At 51.2% G+C, this 20,907-nt stretch overlaps 1 protein-coding gene across 1 annotated transcript in view; it reads right to left on the bottom strand.

Annotated features, from left to right (window-relative positions):
• Positions 1 to 3,576: 3,576 nt before the first annotated feature.
• The window catches only part of LOC141998853 (uncharacterized), a 38,541-nt gene continuing 21,210 nt past the window's right edge, over positions 3,577 to 20,907 (bottom strand). The window contains exon 4 of the mRNA XM_074971826.1: positions 3,577 to 8,263. Coding sequence (XP_074827927.1) covers positions 7,245 to 8,263 — 1,019 coding nt within the window. The 3' untranslated portion in view covers positions 3,577 to 7,244. The remainder of the gene's footprint in view (positions 8,264 to 20,907) is intronic.

Genomic DNA, 20,907 nt, shown 5'->3' with positions numbered 1-20,907 from the left:
CTCTGTCTGCTAGATACCTAGGCAGCGTTGGTGTGGTCATATAGTCTGGTCCCTATGCCTTTTCCCCTCCCCAGCTAGCTGGCAGGGGAGAGCTCAGTGTTGCCTTCTCAGAGCCTTTCTGATGGAAGCTGGGGCCCTGCTAATCTGAACTGGTATTTCAAGGGTGGGTGTATGCTGAGCTGGGGTGGGTTGGGCCAGGATGTGTGAGGTCTTTGATGAAAGCTCAGGCTATGACAAAAGAAGCTTGTGCTGTATTCCCCTGCATTGCCACCCCTGAGCTTGTGTAGCAGTGCTCTCACACTGCAGCAGCCAAAGGGGCAAAGCACATTGGTGATTTCATGATGTATTTGTATTACATCAGCAGTGACTGGCCCAGTCAGGACCCAGCACCCCTTGTGCTGGGCCCTGCATGGACACATATGGATGGACAGGCCCTGCCCTGAAGAGTTTATGGGCTAAGTACACCAGGCCGCCACAGGAAGGATCATTTCCCCTTTCAGAGCCGGGGAATTGAGACCAGAGAGATAAAGGGCCTTGCGCAGGGCACACAAAGACCTGATGTCGGAGCCAGGAACTGAACACAGCTCTCCTGGAGCCCAGTTCAGAGCCCTACCAAGACCAGCCTGCTGAAACAGAAACCATCTCCCAACCACTAGCTGTTAGACTCAGAGTCATTTGGCATCAGACCTAAATTCCCCTCTCCTCATATCCACTGAGCTCCCCCTGTGACTTTTCTGGTTTATTCCTTCCTTCTCATCCCTAACCCTGACCCAGTAGACAGGCGACCATTAGTGTGTATGAGAACTGGGACAAAGCTGGTACTTGTCATGCCATCACCCTACAGAGCCAAGACACGTTCCCACCCGACAGCTCCATCGCTGCAAGTAGCAGGCAGCCCCATGGCAACATGGCAGCAGCACAGATACCCTGGGCTCATGGGAGTGATGCCCTGCTGAGAACAGACCCACTCCACAGAAACTCTGCCATGCCCCAGGGCCTGTGCCAAGCTTGAGTCCACGCAGGAAGGCTGGCCTGGGAGTGTCTGGCTAGGGGCAGGGAGCAATGCTGGCAGGGGGAGGATCCAGCAAAGCAGCGGTGAGTGACGGTGCATTTAGTGGGCGGGTGAAATCATTGGGAATCGTTCTATTCAGCATTTGCAGCCCTGGGAGGTGGTGGCCAGATTGCACCAGCTAAGCCAGGCAGGGGCTGAAGGGGATTGAGACCCCTACCATGTGGCTGCTGTGGAGCCTTTCACCTGCAAACCGAGGGCTATATGAATTGACTCCGCTAGGATGTGCACGGTGCTCAGAGAATGGAAGGTGCCCAAGCAGGGCCCACTTACTCGGTGTCTGGGAGTGATCTTGCTAGATCACAGGCTAGAGCTGCAGCAACTAGTTTACGTGTTGGGGCGTGTGGACACAGGGAGGCAGAACAGGAAAAGGCTAGAGCTTGTATATTGGTTTATAGTTTTGAGTGTACTTAAGTGCAGGAAACCAGAGCCTCCCTCAGCTGGTGTACACTGGCAGAAGAGCAACACGCTCCAGTAAGGCAAAAGGATCTAGTGGCTGGGGCATGGGACTAGGGCGCTGGGTTCTCTTCCTGGCTCTTGTTACGAATTATACCCGATAGGTCATGCACAGTTTGAGTCTAGGCTGAGGCACACGGACAAAGTCCACAACTGCAGAGTTCCCAAAGATACTAAGTTTATTACGCTCGAGCGTGGTGCCCCCCTGCTAGTCAGGAGGGGATCCCGAATGCAGGTTATACAGAGATTATATACCTTTTAGCAAAGCATGTTGCCCTTGTGCATCGGAAACCTTAGCCAATAGACAAACCCTTCCCTTATCTATCACCTATCCCTGCTAGATACATTCCCTGTGCTAAACCATTACTTCAACTACACAACATGGTCCTAAAGCAATGCACCAGTAGCCTTTCTTATCAGGATGGGAGGCTCACATCAAGGCCAGGAGGCAGGGAGTTAGGAACAGACAAAGAACAGAAACCAGGAGTCAAGGGAGAGGGTTTTCACAGGAATGCAGTATTTAAGGAACACTTCTCCTGGTGCATGATGTGCTTGCTTTTAGACAATGGTGGGCCCCAAACCAAAATGGAGTCACATATGCTAACTTTTCCTTAACACTCTACCAGTGGCCTGGTGTGTGACCTCAGGCAAGTCACAGCACGGGTCTGTGCCTCAGTTTCCCCTCCTTCAAGTAAAGCATTAAAAATCATGAGTCAGATGTCCCAAGATCAGGATAATGGTTTAAAATAATATTACTTTTAAAAAAAAGCAGCAGCAGTATGTTGGACTATTTTTCTTGGCCCTCTGGTTTTGAACCTTTCTAGCACACTTAGTCATGTTTTCAAACTTTTCGCTGCACACACAAGGCCAGACATTTTTTTAAAAGAAAGCTGAGAGTCTCACATATTAACATGATTCCAGAAGCTGGGGATTTAAGAAATAACCAAATATGACAAGACCCACAATAAAATTGTGAGAGTTGTGCAACATGGCATCTGTCACTATGTCCACACACTGTGGGGCTCTGATATTGTTTCAGGTCGCTGTGTGCTACCATGATCTAAATTAAAAACAACATACTGACTTTGTGAGGTGAGGATTTGCACTATGTTTTTAGTGGTTTATTTCTTTATTAAATGGATCCCAAGCCTCTGAAGGGCCAATCGAGTGCTCTACCCACTGGACAATCCTACTCCGAGGACCCAACTCCATTTTCCGAGCCAGATTTTCTCCAGCTCCAACTCAACAATAAAGAGCCAGAGGACAGTGACAGGCTCTCAGAGAGCTTGTTATGGCTCCTTGCTTCATAAACTGCATCTGCTCCCCATCGGCATATGCTAGAGCAGCCTAGGGATTGTTCTAATACACATCACCTGTGGTCCTTAAGGGATAACGTGCCAGTTGTGAATTGACAGAGTGCAGCTGTGCTCTGCCCTGCCCCAGCTGTGAAGGAGCAGGCTAGGTGTCAGTTAAGCACCAGGCCCCAGCCCCAGGGGAATTGTCAGCTGACTGACTAAGGTGAGAACCAAGGAGGAGGAGAGAAGCAGCAATCTCTCAGAGGCTGAGAGGTGCAGTACAGCGGCCCTTGTCCTGGCAGCTCATCCTCCTGTTTACTTAGGGGAATTTCATTCTTTTGAAGAGGAATCTCTCATTTCCTGGTTTATTTTAAATCCTGTACCTGCTCTGGGTTCCAATCCCACTTGTAGGGTGGGTCCTAGGGATCTGATTTAGTCTGTGTATGTTTCTGTGCCCCACTTATCACTATGGTAGCACAGCTGCTTTTCTGGAGCAGCCAAGTATCTGCTGCCTGCATGTTGATTTTTGCACTGATTAGAACTAGTGCTCTAAAGCCTCAATGTTTCTGTCTCCTGTCCTCCTAAGTCAACCAAAGCAACTGGCCTGAAATTGAGGCCCTGGATGGTAAAGGCTCCCCTACCCCATTCCCTGACCAGTACCCCCCAGACCGCAAAAAGTAGTCAATGGGGAATGACCATCAAATGGGGTTTTTTCTAGGGGTTCAGCGGGGGGGGGGGGGGGGGGAATCTAGGCCCCAAACTATTCAACATTTTCATCAATAAATCTGGTAGCAAATATAAAATCACTGCTGATACAAGATGCAGCTGTCATAGAGACCGGCAGAGTGGTAAATAATGAGGACAGGGCAGTCATGCAGGGTAATCTGGATCACTTAATAAACAGGACCCATTGAAACACAATGTGTTTTAATGCAGCCCAGTGCAGTTATAAAGCTAAGAACAAAGGATGTAACCCAGACCTACAGAACAGGGGACTATCTGGGAAAGCAGTGACTCTGGAAAGTGTTTGGGGTTATAGCGGACAAGTAACTAACATGAGCTCCCAGTGCAATGTGATCCTTGGGTGTATAAACAGGGGAGTAGCGAGTCGGACACATGAGTTAATTTTACCTCTCAGACCGACACTGGAATACTGCATCTACTTCTGATGTCCACATTTTAAAAGGAATGCTGAAAAATTGGAGAGGGTGCAGAAAAGAGATACAAAAATCACTGGACAGCTGGAGAAAATGCCTTATATGACAGATTTAAAGAGCTCAATCTGTTTAGCTCAAGAAGATTGAGAGGTGACTTGATTACAGTATTTAAACACCTTCATGGGGAGAAAATACTGGATCCTAAAGGGCTCTTTAATCTAGCAAAGAAAGGCAGGACAAGAACCACTGGCTGCAAGCTGAAGCCAGACACATTCAGATGAGAAATAAAACACATTTTTAACAGAGAGGGTGATTACCTCTGGAACAAACTCCTAATGAAAGTGGTCCATTCTCCATCTCTTGATGTCTTCACATCCAGACTGGTGCCTTTCTGGAAGGGATGCTTCAGCCAAACACAAGCTCCTGGGCTCTATACGGGGTAATGGGTGATATTTAATGGCCTGTTTAGACAGGACAGAGTAAATGAACTAATGGTCCCTTCTGGCCGCAAGTTCTATGAATCAATGAACCTTCTTTTGGACAAGCTGAACCCCATGTCAGCTGTCCCCCTCTCAACCTGCAGCCTCAACACAAGGAAAAGCCAACAGAAAATTCCCATGTGAAGGTGAAGTGTGACTGAAGCTTCAGCTGGCTGGACCACTAGACATGGAAAGGCCCAACTGCTCCCTCTGTATTTTCTAAGGAAATTAACATTCCAGGGCCTGGGGTTTGGCTTTAGAAACCAACTGTGGGAGGTGGAGATGTCAGGGGGGCAGGAAACAGCAGATAAAAGACAGTCAGTTTCCCATTTAATGATACTTTAAAAAGGCAAAATGTTAGCACCTGCAACAGATACAAGCCGATCATCAGCAGAGCAGGAAAAATCAGAGCATCAGCAGTCACTAGAATAGCATCAGTGGCATCTATGCAAAATAAAAAATGCCCAGATGAAGGGAGCATTCGGGCTGAGCAGGTGAGCAAACAAGTCAGGGTTCTGAATATGTAACGCTACCCCTGTGCCCTGGTTGCTCTCTGCTACCATCCAACTCTCCCTACAAGCTAGTGCTGAAATAATACAACAGGGGATATTTTACATAGCGGCTTGTCCTTGGGCAATTACTGTTCATTGTTCTCACAATGGTCCAAAATCTCAAGCTGGGATTTTCCAAGGCGCCCGAGGCTTTTTAAATAGAATTGTTCTCTATAAAGCATAATGCATCTAACATGTTTTGCAACTACACATGCAACAGAGAGGGGCTCTGCCACAACTGGGAGTGTCCATGCACCCAGCCTCCCTGGGAGCAGCCGCTCCAGCTCTGAGTAACCTCTCACACGCACCCTGGGCTCCGGGACTCAGCTGGTGCAGCTGTGAGTCCCCTCAACTGACCCAAATTCCATGGGATGGGGACGAATAAACTCTGGAGACTGAGGCCCAGGGTGTTGGAGCCAGGGGAGCAGAACCACAGCAGCGCCCAGCTCCCTGTTCTGGGGCAGAGATGTCAATTAATGGGCTGGGTGTGATATGGGGAGCAGGGTAACGAAAGCCGGTGGGTGGGGTGGACTGAGGGGAATATAACCTGCCTCAAGGCAGTTTGCTCCCAGCTGGAAAACGGGGGAATCCCCAGGCCCCTGGCTCCAGCATCTTATCAGCTCAGCTCCGACGGCATGACAAACTGGAGTTTGGAGTGATGTGTCACAGACTGGTTGAAGGTGCCAGCGCAGAGAACCAGCAAAGTTAACTGAGGGGGGAGAGGCTATTTACACAGAAAAGGAGAGAGAAACCCCCTTTTCTGAATGCATCAGCACAGGGGGATCTGCTGGATCCGTGTCCAATCTGACCAACTGCACAAGAGATGGGGATCAGTGCTGGGGAGAGGAGCCAGGCTCAACGGCCCCTTCATATCCTCACCACAGGTAACGGAAGTGCAGGCTAAACCCAGACTGAGCCCTGATTTCATAGCTCCAGCTGAAGTCTACAGGGCTTCCCTGGGGCTCAGGAAAGTTCAGATCCTCTGGGCTTCCTGAGTGCTTACCTTCCCAGCTGACACTGTGCAAAAAGACTAGCGAGTGCCAGTTCCGGGGTATCCAATCACATTGTACACACCAGCCCAGCTGGGAACAGGGCTCCACTGTCCACCTCAACTCATCCATACAGGCCAATGATCATGTAAAACCAAATAAATTCTTCTAAGAAGTAGCTCCCTGCTGAAAGAGGTGCCCCAAAGAACAGGCTCTTTATCCCACCCCCACCCTGCACACTGGCTGTACTATGTAATGACAATAACCAAATCTCATGCTTCAGATGCTCCCCTACAGGGGACAGGAAGGAATTTTTTTTCCAATGCACCATTGGCCAGATGTATCTGGGTTCCTTTTTCACCTTTCCCTGAAGCATCAGAGATTGGCAACAAGACCCAGGTGAGGTAAACCAATGCTCTGAAGTGGTTCAGAGAATCCTTTTTCTATATGCCTGGCTGGTAGGTTTTGCTCACTTGCTCAGGGTCAGACTGATCACCAGATTTGGGGTTGGGTAAGAATTTTCCCCCTGGTGCAGAGATGCTGGGATCATACCGGCATCTCTCACCTAATCAATTCCCAGCCATGGCAGGGGCCCCTTGGTCTCTCCTGTTCTCTTCTCTGGTTCACAACAGTTTAGTCTCTTAAGCGCTGAAAGGTTTTAGTTTAACTAAAGTAATTAGGCTCAATATAGCGGTATTTGAGTGAGATTCATCGCCTGTGATATACAGGAGGTCAGGCTAGACGATCTAATTGTCCTCTCCGGCCCTAAACTCTATGAAATTCTGGATGTTCACGGGGTCTAAGTGAGTTAGGCACCCAGATCCTGTTGATTCTGTGGGGCAGGGACCATCTCTCTGTTCTGTGTTTGTACTGCGCCTAGCACTGCGGTTCCTTGTCCATGACTGGGGCTGCTAGGTGCTACCACGATACAAATAATACTAATGGAATTGGGGTAGCTTACTCCTTAATTCTCTAATGAAAACCCCTCAGAGATCTCCCTTTGCTCTGGGTGGGATTTGAGGCCCAAATTCTTACAGTTGTCAAGACGTAACTCTATGCAACATTGCAACACCTAACTGATTTAGGTACCTAGGTCTCAAGCCCAGAAGTGACACAAGCACAGGGGACCCTATGTCTTACTGGAACCTGATGGGGGATTGTGCTACTGAATCACGCTGGGGCTTGGGAAAATCTCCCACTTGGTTCCTGGGCCCTCAGCTCCCACTGCCCAGAACCAATGCAATGATTTCAGTATGTCTGGGTGGGGTAGGGCCACAAGGGCAGAAAAGACACAGCATTCTCCCCGGTGTGGGTTCGCTCATGTCTCTTGTGGTGGGAACTGCGGCTGAAGCTTTTCCCGCAGTAAGTGCATATGTAGGGTTTCTCTCCTGTGTGGATCCGGTGGTGCTGGGTCAGAGTGGATTTGTCAGTGAAGCTTTTCCCGCAGTCAGAGCACGTGTAGGGCTTCTCTCCCGTGTGGATCCTCTGGTGTCGGATCAGGTTTGAGCTGACATTGAATCTTTTTCCGCAGTCAGGACACTCGTAGGGTTTTTCTCCTGTGTGGATCCTCATGTGTTTGACCAGGTCCGAGTTCTGGCTGAAGCTTTGCCAGCACTCGGCACACGTGTTGGGGATCTCGATGGTCGGGGTTTTCTTCTTAGACACTTTAGTTTCTTTCACCTTCCCAATAGTGGCACTTTCCCAGTGTATGCATTTGTCCTGCCTCTTCCCTGGAGGGCTCCTCAGATGCCTCTTGTGGTGGGAGCTGCGGCTGAAGCTCTTCCCACAGTCGATGCATTTATAAGGCTTCTCACCCGTATGGAGGCGTTGGTGCTGGGTCAGGGTGGACTTGTCTGTGAAGCTTTTCCCGCAATCAGTGCAGGGATAGGGCTTCACCCCCGTGTGGGTTCTCTGGTGTCGACTCAGGTTTGAGCTGACGCTGAAGCTCTTCCCGCAGTCGATGCATTTATAGGGTTTCTCCCCCGTGTGGGTTCTCTGATGGTTCATAAGGTCTGAGTTCTGGGTGAAGCTTTTCCCACACTCGATGCAGATGTTGGGCCTCTCCCCTGCATATGCTCTCTGGCAGACGATGGTGTCTTTGCTCTTCCTCACAGCTCTCCCGCGGATGGCTGATTTACCCTCTCTCTGCACAAGAGAAGTCTTCTGTAGCTTGTCCGACTTCCTCTGATTCTTGAGGGACTTTTTCTGGTTCAGTCCCTGTGAACCATTTCCTCTGGATCGCTTCGGAGGCATCTTGTCATGAGTTGCTTTTTACCAGCACATGCAAATGAAGATGTTTCCTGCTTGCACTCACCTGCTGAGACAGAGACAAAGTCATTCCTTGTGCAGGGGGGAGGGGCGGGGAGAGGAAGGAAAGGACCTCAGAGAGGGAAGGGCAAAAGCTGCACCACAATGCAAGCATCTGTTGATAATTCATGTTAGAATTCATTCCAGTGCAGATCTGGCCCCTCTCACCCAGACTCAAACCACTGACACATTTTTAGCCTGGCTCCACAGTCACAGTCCCTGAAACAGACACTGAAAAAGAATCAAAGGAGCCACTTTGGGGGGGTGTCCCCCTGCCACTGTCCCCAGGGCGGCACATCCCCCCAGCAGCGCGGGGACCAGGCAGAGGCAGGAACTGGCTTTTCCTCTCCCTGCACCTCCTCTTGTCCCAGGGAAGTCAATCTGCCCGGGGTGCTGCAGGGAATGGGGCTGGGCAGGGCTGGGAGCCGGGAACCTCCCTCCCCGCTGACTGCTCCTGCTGCCCCTGCCAGTCTCTGCCCCTGTCTCCCTCCTGCCCCCTCCCCTCCCCTCCCCTCCGGCTGGGAGACTCGGTCCCTGGCCCGGCCCAGGGCGGCCCCTCTCCCGGCGCTGGCTCGGCTCCTGCAGGCGCTCAGGGGGGCAGAGCCGGGGGGGTCAGGGAGGGCAGCAGCTCCAGGACTCGCAGACCCCCGCCCCCCGGGAGCAGAGCTGGGGCGAGGAGGGGCCGTTGGTGCGGAGTCACTTTCCTGCCCGGCCCCAGCCCTTCCCCCGGGTCTCTCCCCTCACCTGCAGGCTCCGGCTCAGGGGCTGGGGTCGGCCCCCGGAGAAAGTCCCCCCGGCTGGGCCCAGAGGGGCGCTAGGGACGGGCTCTCCCGGCTGGGGAGCAGCAGCGGCTCAGGGCAGGGTTTCGGGTCACAGCTATGGAGGCCGCGCAGCAGCTGACCCGGGAAGCTCCGCCCCAGCCCGCTGAGCAGAGGGACCAAGAGCGCGGAGCGAGCGCCCGGCCCGCCCAAGCAAGCGGCAGAGCCACCTGGCGGCCAGTGCTGAGGAAATCGCCCCCGCCCGCAACGCCGCAAGTTCGGGGTCAGAGCCGGATCCGTCTGTCCCGCTTTACATGGGCTGTGGACCAGAAACACACGGACACCCCCAGCCAGTACAGGGGGAGGCGTGTCGGCGCGGGGACTCGGTTCTGCAGCCACCCAAACAGGGGTGCACAGTGCTGGGGCAGGAGTGTCCATCCTGGTCATCTGGCTGCCTGTATAGCCCAGAGGCTCTGGTAGCATGGGAAAGACTCTTCCTGGCTGCCCCAGGTGTGAGCGGAGCTGCACAGATGCTCAGGAAAGGCCTAGTGCCAGTGGTGCAGGAGCTCCTACCCTGCCCTTAACGAAGGAAGGAAAACACACCCTTTTGGGGGCTCACACTCACAAATGTAAGGCTGAGGGTGCGTCCTGGTGTTTGAACTGTCAGCAGAGGGTGGGCTTTTCTCCTGCAATAGCACTCCCAATGCGGGCCTGGTGCAGATGTCAGTGATCACACCAGGACAAAGGCACCATATCCTGACACTGCCCGTCGTTCTCTAGGCTTTTGTTCTTGTGGATCCCGCACTCAGTTCTCATGCAGGTGAGAGCAGTTTCTTTTGGCCAGCGGTGTCTGCAGGATCTGTGCTGTTCCCAGGGGCCCCAGTCCAGGGCAGAGCGGGCCCACCTGCCCCTCAGTTCTTTCTGACCCTCTCAGCAATGGGACAGAACTTGAGCAGGATCCATCTGTTTCCCCACCACACTTTGTCCTTCAGATCGTTTATAGTTAGCTTAATTAGGGACTTTGTTGGTTTAATTAGGTTTTTTTTATGCCATTGGCAAGAGAACACAAACAGTTGCCCCTCCTCCCCCTGCATGATATTTTAAGGTTTTTTTTGTGCATACTGGGGGCTTCTCAGTGCTGAAATCTTCCGGCTAAGTCCCCAGGCTGTAAATTTTGCTCTCTGCCCGGTGCCACTTCACAATGGGCACTCCAGGTGATGTTTTTATCCAGGGGAAGGGAATATCCAGACCACTTCTCCATCCGCTGCTCCTTTTCTACGTGGACCCAGAAGGTGCGAGGTGCCCATCTGATGTCATTCATATTGGTGCACTCCACGGAGCGGGCTTCAGACCCAAACATCAAGGGTGTCAGGGGGCTACCCCTCTGAAAAACCCCACTCAGCCAGCGCCCCATTGAGCCAGGATGCCTCCCTGAGAGCTCAAGCCTCTTCTCTACTGAATGGCCCCTGTTGTTGATAGCTGAGAAGGCTGCACAGGCCTCCTTGATCCAGGCCTCAACTGCTACTGACCCAGCTAGGCAGGCGCATTGCTTCAAGGTCACCTCCTGCAGTGCCTACGAGACAAATGTCTCTGACTCATCTCTGGATTCTCAGTGCTCTACTGACACCTCAGCACTGTCTGTGCACCGGTGCCCTCAGTACTGACCCAGCCACTGAGCAGTCTTGTCCAGTACCAACACTTCGGCATTCATTGTGCACTGGGTTCCCTTGGTACCCACCTGGCCACTGACCAGCCCTTGTCTGGCACCAACACCTTGGCACTGATACTCTCGGTACTGACACACTTGGTGCCTATGTTGTTGGGACAGATGCTAGTGGCACCAGTTGTTACAGCACTGACCCCATTGAGACCCATTGCCTACATAGCACCAGGGAGCACCCTGTGACTCTGGAACCGATATCACTGAATCCTTCAGTGATGCTCACCCATTATTTCCCAGCTCCAGAGACCTCCTTACCACATACTTCCTACCTGGTACCATCTGGCTCCCCCTGCCCTGCTACACAGCTAGTAACCCCTTCCTGAGGGCACCTAAGGCACCAGAGGAGGTAGCACCAACATTTGAGGAGGTTTATTCTTACACATCCTCTCCAGCATCAAATCCTAATGGGGAACCATCCACCAAAGCATAAGAGACTTTAGTCATTTAAGGAGTACACTGCATAGTTCCCTACCCAGAGGCTATTGGTTCCTCACCCTTACAGCTGGCCTTTCTCGGCCCATGGAAAAGAAATCTCACCCATGCAGGCCACCACCACCTGTGCTGAGAGCCTCTCCCCTGGTCACCCAGGCACAGCCACCAGAACTGGAGGGCCAGGGCCATTTGGGAAATCCTGCAGAGCAGCTGATCCCTGATGCTCTTTCTCCCTCCTCCCCTGATGGGGCTGTGAATCTGGCAATGACACTTTCTCCTCCAGGTGACGCCAAGATCTTCCTGGGTCTCCTGGGCAGACCTCTCTCGACACCCCCTTGAAGTGGTTCACAAATGATTTGCTATTCTCCACTGCTCTATGCCTGGCACATTTGCAATGCCTGTTGGTGAAGGAGTCCTGGACCCTGACAATGGTTTAGAGCAGACTCCTGCCTCTGTCCCTGCCATGTCAAAGGGGGCTGACTGATGCTACCTGGTCCCACCAAGGGGCTTTGATTGTTTCTACACACACTGAGCTGGGCTTCCTTAGGGTGGCAGCTGTTCATGAGATGTCAACACACCAAGGTGATGACACTGAAGGAGGAGAGGTCAATGGCAGGAGGGTATTTGGGGGTCTGTGGCAGGGGGCTAAGAGCTAGGGGAAGGGATTATTTGGGATCTATGGTGGGGGGTTAGGGGCTGTAGGAGGGGGTTACTTGGGGTCTATGGCAGGGGGTTATTTGGGGTTTATGGCAGGGGGCTAGAGGCTGTGGGAGGGGGTTATTTGGGGGTCTATGGCAAGGGTTAGAGGCTATTGGAGGGGGTTATTTGGCATGTGTGGTGGGTGGGGTTAGAGGCTGTGGGAAGGGGTTATTTGGGGGTCTATAGTGGAGGGTTGGTGGCTAGGGGAGGGGGTTACTTGGGGGACTATGACAGGGGGGTTAAGGGCTGTGGGTGGGGGGTTATTTGGGGTCTATGGTGGGGGGTTGGAGGGTGATTGGAGGGGGGCTGGGACTGCAGCGATCCGTTGGCTGCAGCTGGCTCTGCCTGTGTCTGTGTCTGTCTTCCTCCACCACAGCTCCCTTTCTCCTCTCTTCCCTCGCACTGCTCAGTCCTCGCCCTCCCTCCCTTGTAGGCACCAGCAGGGTGGACCAGAGCTGACTCGCTGGGCGCTGGCTGCACTGGGGATGGACTCTGCCTGCAGCACCATGCCAGGGCCTCATGGCCTCACCTCACTGCTGTGGCCAGGTTCCAGGGACTCTCCATGCTTCTCTTGTAGATCTCGGCTATGCACAAGGGCAGTGGTGGTGGTGGGGCTCAGATCTGGGGGTTGGGGTTGGTGGGTCCCCTTTAGCCCAATCCACCCAAGATCCTGCCAACCAACATAGTTTTATGGAATTGGGCCAGATCCAGCATCCCTGCGCCTGACAGCCTGGGTGGTGGCTGGTTAATATCTACCACCAGAAGCTGCTCAGCTGATGTTCCAATATTTTAGACAAGCCCTAGGGCTCCAATCCTGCACCCTCTTTAAGCACATACATATCTTGACTCTTGTGAGAAGCCCCATGGGATAAACTGGCCTGCTCCCCTGTGTAAAGTGACTTGTGTTACAGAGAATTCACCATTTACATTAGTTTAAACTTGCATGTCACCCATGCTTCAGAGGAAGGCAAAAAAACCCCAGGGTCTTTGCCAATCTGACTCAGGGGAAAATTCCTTCACAACTCCAAATATAGTGATCAGTTAGACCCTGAGCTTGTGAGACGACCAGCAGGAGATGCCGCTGGTGAGTCTACACCTGGTTACAAAGTGGTGGAGAATGCAGGCATGAGTGGTCCGCCCCGACACAAAGGGCAAGGGCACGGACTGTGGGACGATTGCCCGAATCAGAATGCATCCGATGAAGTGAGCTATAGCTCACGAAAGCTTATGCTCAAATAAATTTGTTAGTTTTTAAGGTGCCACAAGTACTCCTTTTCTTTTTGCGAATCAGAAAGGAGAACTTGAAGGTGGAGAAGCAGGGACAACGTATCCCAGGTCTTCTACGGGGAGTCCCCAGGTGTTGTCCCTGGGTGGGGCTTGGTGTCAGCGGCCCAGTGGAAGGGGGCTGACAGCCTGAAGGGGGACCGGGAGACCCAGGATTGATTATGGGAGGTGCAGTGGGCCTCCAAGGACAGATGGCCCAGCTGGTGGGTGAACAGTGGGCCTTGCGGAAGCTCCTCCGGCGCGTGTTCAGGAGGAACCGCCGAGGCCAGAGGGAGGAGCCTGGCGCTAGGGCCAGGAGGCCCGGTGCAGAAACAAGGACTTGTTACGCCTGTGCCAGGCACGGGCACATAGGACAGGACTGTCCCTACGGGGCTGGGGGCAGGATGCCTCAACCTGGGACAGGACGGCGGCAGTTCCCTCAAGCCGTCCGCTGGGTAAAGGAACCCAGGCAGCTCTGGGCATGTTGGTACTGTGGGCAGTGGGGACACCTTTGGTGAGAGTGCCCTGGCCGAAGGAACACAACCCAGGGCAACCCAGGAATGGCTGGCCCAGCGAGGGACAACGGGAAGAAGCAGGAGGCCCGGGCAACACAGAGGCGGGGAACCTGTTTGTGTTGCTGGGAGCCGGGACACCTACAGAAAGACTGCCCACTAGGGCAAACGCAGCTGGAGGTGGTTGAGAGAGTGGCTAACCAGCCAGTGGGCCACCCAGGGGAGGTGGCGAAGACCGCAACCAGGACGGCGGGGATCCTGCGACCAGGCGGGACCCAGACCGTCACCGGGGAGGTCTGTGACAGGGAAACCCAAACGGACTGGGCCCAGCAGGAGGCTGGGACCCAGGTTGGGGTAGGACAGGGAATAGCGGACCCAGACAGATAGAGAAGAGGCTCTGGGGGACCTGGACCTAAGGGCACGACTTGGGGCTGCGGAACGGGCCCGCCAGAGGGCGGAGACCCAGGTCCGGGAGATGGCCCGGGCCTGGGAGGCCTCAGAGAGAATCATAGAATCATAGAATATCAGAGTTGGAAGGGACCTCTGGAGGTCATCTAGTCCAACCCCCTGCCCAGAGCAGGACCAATCCCCAACTAAATCATCCCAGCCAGGGCTTTGTCAAGCCTGACCTTAAAAACTTCTAAGGAAGGGGATTCCACCACCTCCCTAGGTAGCGCATTCCAGTGTTTCACCACCCTCCTAGTGAAAAAAAGTTTTTCCTAATATCCAACCTAAATCTCCCCCACTGCAACTTGAGACCATTACTCCTTGTTCTGTCATCTGCTACTACTGAGAACAGTCTAGAGCCATCCTCTTTGGAACCCCCTTTCAGGTAGTTGAAAGCAACTATCAAATCCCCCCTCATTCTTCTCTTCCGTAGACTAAACAATCTCAGTTCCCTCAGCCTCTCCTCATAAAGTCATGTGTTACAGACCCCTAATCATTTTTGTTGCCCTTCGCTGGACTCTCTCCAATTTATCCACATCCTTCTTGTAGTGTGGGGCCCAAAACTGGACACAGTACTCCAGATGAGGCCTCACCAATGTTGAATAGAGGGGAACGATCACGTCCCTCGATCTGCTGGCAATGCCCCTACTTATACACCCCAAAATGCCATTGGCCTTCTTGGAAACAAGGGCACACTGTTGACTCATATCCAGCTTCTCGTCCACTGTCACCCCTAGGGTCCTTTTCTGCAGAACTGCTGCCTCGCCATTCGGTCCCTAGTCTATAGTGGTGCATTGGATTCTTCCGTCCTAAGTGCAGGACTCTGCATTTGTCCTTGTTGAACCTCATCAGATTTCTTTTGGCCCAATCCTCCAATTTGTCTAGGTCCCTCTGTATCCTATCCCTACCCTCCAACGTATCTACCACTCCTCCCAGTTTAGTGTCATCTGCAAACTTGCTGAGGGTGCAATCCACACCATCCTCCAGATCATTAATGAAGATATTGAACAAAACTGGCCCCAGGATCGACCCTTGGGGCACTCCGCTAGATACCGGCTGCCAGCTACACATGGAATCATTGATCACTACCACTTTCCCTTGGTGAATCCACGCTGACTGTTCCTGATCACTTTCCTGTCCTCTAAGTGCTTCAGAACTGATTCCTTGAGGACCTGCTCCATGATTTTTCCGGAGACTGAGGTGAGGCTGACTGGCCTGTAGTTCCCAGGATCCTCCTTCTTCCCTTTTTTAAAGATTGGCATTACATTAGCCTTTTTCCAGTCTTCCGGGACTTCCCCTGATCGCCATGAGTTTTCAAAGATAATGGCCAATGGCTCTGCAATCACATCCGCCAATTCCTTCAGCACTCTCAGATGCAACGCATCCGGCCCCATGGACTTGTGCACGTCTAGCTTTTCTAAATAGTCCCAAACCACTTCTTCCTTCACAGAGGGCTGGCCACCTCCGCCCCATGTTGTGCTGCCCAGTGCAGTCGTCTGGGAGCTGACCTTGTTCATGAAGACAGAGGCAAAAAAAGCACTGAGTACATTAGCTTTTTACACATCCTCTGTCACTAGGTTGCCTCCCTCATTCAGTAAGGGGCCCACACTTTCCTTGACTTTCTTCTTGTTGCCAACATACCTGAAGAAACCCTTCTTGTTACTCTTAACATCTCTCGCTAGCTACAACTCCAGGTGTGATTTAGCCTTCCTGATTTCACTCCTACATGCCCGAGCAATATTTTTATACTCATCCCTGGTCATTTGTCCAACCTGCCACTTCTTGTAAGCCTCTTTTTTGTGTTTAAGATCAGCAAGGATTTCACTGTTAAGCCAAGCTGGTCGCCTGCCATATTTACTATTCTTTCTACACATTGGGATGGTTTGTCCCTGTAACCACAATAAGGATTCTTTAAAATACAGCCAGCTCTCCTGGACTCCTTTCCCCATCATGTTATTCTCCCAGGGGATCCTACCCATCCGTTCCCTGAGGGAGTCGAAGTCTGCTTTCCTGAAGTCCAGGGTCCGTATCCTGCTGCTTACCTTTCTTCCCTGTGTCAGGATCCTGAACTCAACCAACTCATAGTCATTGCCTCCCAGGTTCCCATCCACTTTTGCTTCCCCTACTAATTCTTCCCAGTTTGTGAGCAGCAGGTCAAGAAGAGCTCCGCCCCTCGTTGGTTCCTCCAGCACTTGCACCAGGAAATTGTCCCCTACATTTTCCAAAAACTTCCTGGATTGTCTGTGCACCGCTGTATTGCTCTCCCAGCAGATATCAGGGTGATTGAAGTCTCCCATGAGAACTAGGGCGTGCGATCTAGTAGCTTCTGCGAGTTGCTGGAAGAAAGCCTTGTCCACCTCATCCCCCTGGTCTGGTGGTCTATAGCAGACTCCCACCACGACATCACCCTTGTTGCTCACGCTTCTAAACTTAATCCAGAGACTCTGAGGTTTTTCTGTAATTTCATACTTGAGCTCTGAGCAGTCATACTGCTCCCTTACATACAGTGCAACTCCCCCACCTTTTCTGGCTTCCCTGTCCTTCCTGAACAGTTTATACCCATCCGTGACAGTACTCCAATCATGCAAGTTATCTCACCAAATCTCTGTTATTCCAATCACATCATAATTCCCTGACTTTGCCAGGACCTCCAGTTCTCCCTGCTTGTTTCCCAGGCTTTGTGCATTTGTATATAGGCACTTGAGATAACCCGCTGATCGCCCCTCATTCTCAGTATGAGGCAGGAGCCCTCCCCTCTCACACGCTCCTGCTCGTGCTTCCTCCTGGTATCCCACTTCCCCACCTACCTCAGGGCTTTGGTCTCCTTTCCACGGTGAACCTAGTTTAAAGCCCTCCTCACTAGGTTAGCCAGCCTGCTCGCGAAGATGCTATTCCCTCTTTTGTTAGGTGGAGCCCGTCTCTGCCTAGCACTCCTCCTTCTTGGAACACCATCCCATGGTCAAAGAATCCAAAGCCTTCTCTCCGACATCACCTGCGTAGCCATTCATTGACTTCCACGATTCGACGATCCCTACCCTGGCCTTTTCCTTCCACGGAGAAGGTGTGCGAGCCTGGAGGGGCAACCCGGCTGAGAGGCCTCCCTTCCACCAGGCATGGGGGTTTTGAGGTTGGGGGTGTAGCAGGGTGAACACCTGCTTGGGCCTAGAAGGGTTTAAGATAGCCTAGGGAGAGGGCTGGGGCAGGGGAAGAGCTGGTCTGATTGGCAGAGCAGCCGCAGCTCGGGGCCACGCCCCAAACATACCCAGTGGGCCTTATGAAAGCCAGGGAAGCCAGGAGCAGAAGAGACACTCTCTCTAGCTTCTGAGAGGGAGGGACCTGGCTACAGGGACCTAAGCAGAGTACCTAGATTGGAGCAGGGCTGGGGAAGGGCCTGAGGAGCTGGGGAGCTCCAGCCAGGAAAGCCCCAGGCTGCGGCCTAGCATTAGGCCCAGCAGGTACAGGGGTTGCAGGGGACAGTCCAAGGTTAGACAGAGGCAGCAGGTCCAAACCCAACCTTGCCTGTGATGAGTGGCTCATACTGCAATCTGCCCCAGGGCATGGGGGCTAGCTGGTGACTGGCAGGAGCCTACGACTAAGGCAAGGTAGGGATAGTGGGTGGGGGGTTCCCCTGGGAGCGGGAGACCCAGAACTGTGGGGTATTGCCAGGGGGCAGCACCCAGTGAAAGGGGCACCGGGGTCCTGGGAGGGACATGGGAGCCAGCAGCAAGGCAAGATGCTGGCCTGAAGAGGGCGCTCCGGAGGCTGGAATGCTAATTCCCTGAGATGACCAGCAGGAGGTGCCGCTGGTGAGTCTCCGGTTACACTCCCCTTTAACTAATTTCTTATCCACCTTTCAGTTCTCATATTAATCCCCATCTTCTCCAATTTAACTAGTAATTTCCCCTGTGAAACTGTATCAAATAGATTAGATCTACTGCATTTTCTTTGTCTAAAAAATCAGTTATCTTCTCAAAGAAATCAGGTTGGTCTGGCACCAGCATTACCTCTGTGTTACAGATGGAGATGCTGCAGCACCACATAGAGAGGTGAACTGGCTGGTTCTGCAGGCTTGTCCATTCAGCAAGCACTGAGGTGAAGCCTGAGTTCTAACCTGGCATCTTGCATTCAAGTGACTGTAGCGCTCTGCTTGCTTGGCTGAAAATCAGGGGTGATGCTTCAGAGCGGAACTTTGAGGCTCAGCTAAACAGCTTGTAAGGTTTTATTACAGCCCATCAGAAGTAGGAAGGAGCTAACCACCTCAGGGCCTCTGCCTATCCATTGGCCACACAGCATTCAGCAGCATCAGGAGCCGTTTAAAAAGAAGCCCTTTGCATGTCCCCATGAACTCAACTGAGCAGTGTAACCTGCGTTCATTCTGTTACATATCTTCTGCTGTGCTCGAGCCCACAGGCAACGGGTCTACAACAGGGTGGTGTTAGGCCCATAGCTCACGCTGTGTATGGTCATATTTTTAGCTCTGGAGGCCCACGGTTCAATCCCTGGTGGCGACCAAGATGGCTCTGTTTACAAAATGTACAATCTGCCTCAGAAAAATCCTCCATATCTTTTGGCCCAGAACAATCTCAAACCAAGATCTATTGACACAGTGCAGCCAAGAGGATCTGAGTACCATCATTGCCAGGAGGCATTGGACATGGATCGGTCACATACGTCGGATGGAAACTGATTCCATCACCAGAGTAGCAATAAGATGGACACCTGAAGGCAAGTGAAAATGAGGCCGCCCAAAAACAACATGGCGAAGAGCTGTGGAAGCCGAGCTGAAAAACCTTGGGTACAACTGGGGAGCCACTGAAAGGCTTGCCAGAAAGAGACAGAAGTGGAGGAGCCTCATCACTGCCCTATACGCTAGAGACGTAATAGGAACATGATGATGATGCATCCAACTACTCATGCCAATGCACTGACCTGGTGCATAGGACTGTAGCTAGTTCCAGAGAATTGATGGGGCCAGGTTCATTGTATACTTGGTTTTAATGCAATGTTCTGCAAAATAAGAAAAGTGTGGGGAAACTAGCCACATTTCATATTGGAGCTGGGCACCATTTTTTTAAATGGATTTTTTTTTCATACAAAAATTGCCTTTTTTCTCAACTGAAATTTTTCATGAAAAATTTTCAACATCAACGTTTTTCATTTTCTATGCAAAAAATGAAACACGTTGATATTTTTATTGAAAATACTAGTGAAAACATCATAATGATAAGGCTTTTTTTTTTTTTAAATGAAAACCCAGTTTTCGGTAAACAAAACATTTCAATAAATTTTTGCTAAAAAAAGTATTAAAAAAATTGCAAAAAAATTCACTAAAAGAAAAAAGTCAATTTCAAGTCCTTTAAAATGAAAACAACATAGACATTTAGTCATTTTTGACAAAACTAGTTTTCCTTTTCTTGGCCAACTCTGTTTCAGATGTTCGTTGGTTCTCTCTCTGTCTCTCTCCTTTTAGTTGTCCCACATTAACAAAAAGCCACAACAATTGTTTTTGAAACAGTGGGGAAAATGTATTTTTTTTCACCCTTGCATAACTCCAAAGTAGTTGAACAGATCCAGCTAAAACTTAAATCCCCCCCCCCCCCCCAAACCAAAAAAACCCAGGGAGATGCAAAGCTTTGAAAATGTCAAAAGCTACTTGTGTTGCAGTGGTTATAATGGAAACTTAATAAAGGATTACAATCCTAACTACAGTGGCTGCAGCCAGACTTCACAATTTTTAACTACTATCATTAATAATAAACATTTATATAGCACCATAACATAGCATGGTGCTTTAGAGATTAAAAACTATATATGCTTCCTGCCCCAAAGAGTTTACAATCTATGGGCTTGATTTTAACAGTCCCATTGACTTTTTAACAGCACAGGATTAGGACCTATTTGAGCCATACCTAGGACATGAAGATAGTCACAGTAAGAAGGCAGGGAACGGAAGGATGGGCATTAAGACAAATATAAAAGAATAACATGATCACATAATAAAAATACCCACTCGTATACACGCTGATATTTCTAAATAGAGACCAGGGTAGGAAAGAACAGCTCAGGGTGTAGGAGTTGCTAGTTTGACATGTGGTGGTGACATCAACATGATACATTGAATTTATTGTGCATTCTGCCCACAAATCCATCTAACAGTCGAACCCCCGGATGCCTCAGGATGCCAGAGAAACATGTCCCTCTTTCCTCCCGGAGTTGAATTTCCTCCCAGTTTCACTGAATGGGCAACAGTCTCCTCCTGTACCGAGGAGACTGGGGAAGGAGCTCGTTGACTTTGGACTTTGTTTCACTTTGCTAACAACTGTTCCTGGCCAGAATTCAGAGCTTCCCAGTGGTTCCAGCCCTGGACTGTTCCCATTATTACTCTTCATGATTGAGCCCCAGCAATGGCCCAGGACCCCATTGTGCTAGGTGCTCTACAGACACAGAACAAAAAGACAGTCTCTGACCCATGTGAACTGACAATATGAGCTATCCCAAGGAATTGGACTTTAAAATCGTGGCAGTAGGATGTAGGAACAAGCTGTTTACAGAGAGTTTTAAAAGTAAGATGTATTAACGCAGCTTTCCTGTCCTAGTGAGCCTTGCACAGTTACTCTCAAGGTACTAAGGCAGCCTAGTTTTAAAGGCAGAGGGATATGAAAAATAGCATTCATACAATCGTTTACAAGACTGTTTTTAAGAGCAATATAAGTCAAAAGACAGGTCTTCTGTGTTACAATTAAGATATTATTTACAAAAACATAAGAACT

The sequence above is a fragment of the Natator depressus genome, chromosome 14 (genome assembly GCF_965152275.1).
Source record: "Natator depressus isolate rNatDep1 chromosome 14, rNatDep2.hap1, whole genome shotgun sequence".
In the NCBI taxonomy this organism is placed as follows: domain Eukaryota; kingdom Metazoa; phylum Chordata; order Testudines; family Cheloniidae; genus Natator; species Natator depressus.
The sequence above is the reverse complement of the archived record's forward strand: the minus strand, read 5'-3'. Positions and strand labels throughout refer to the sequence as shown.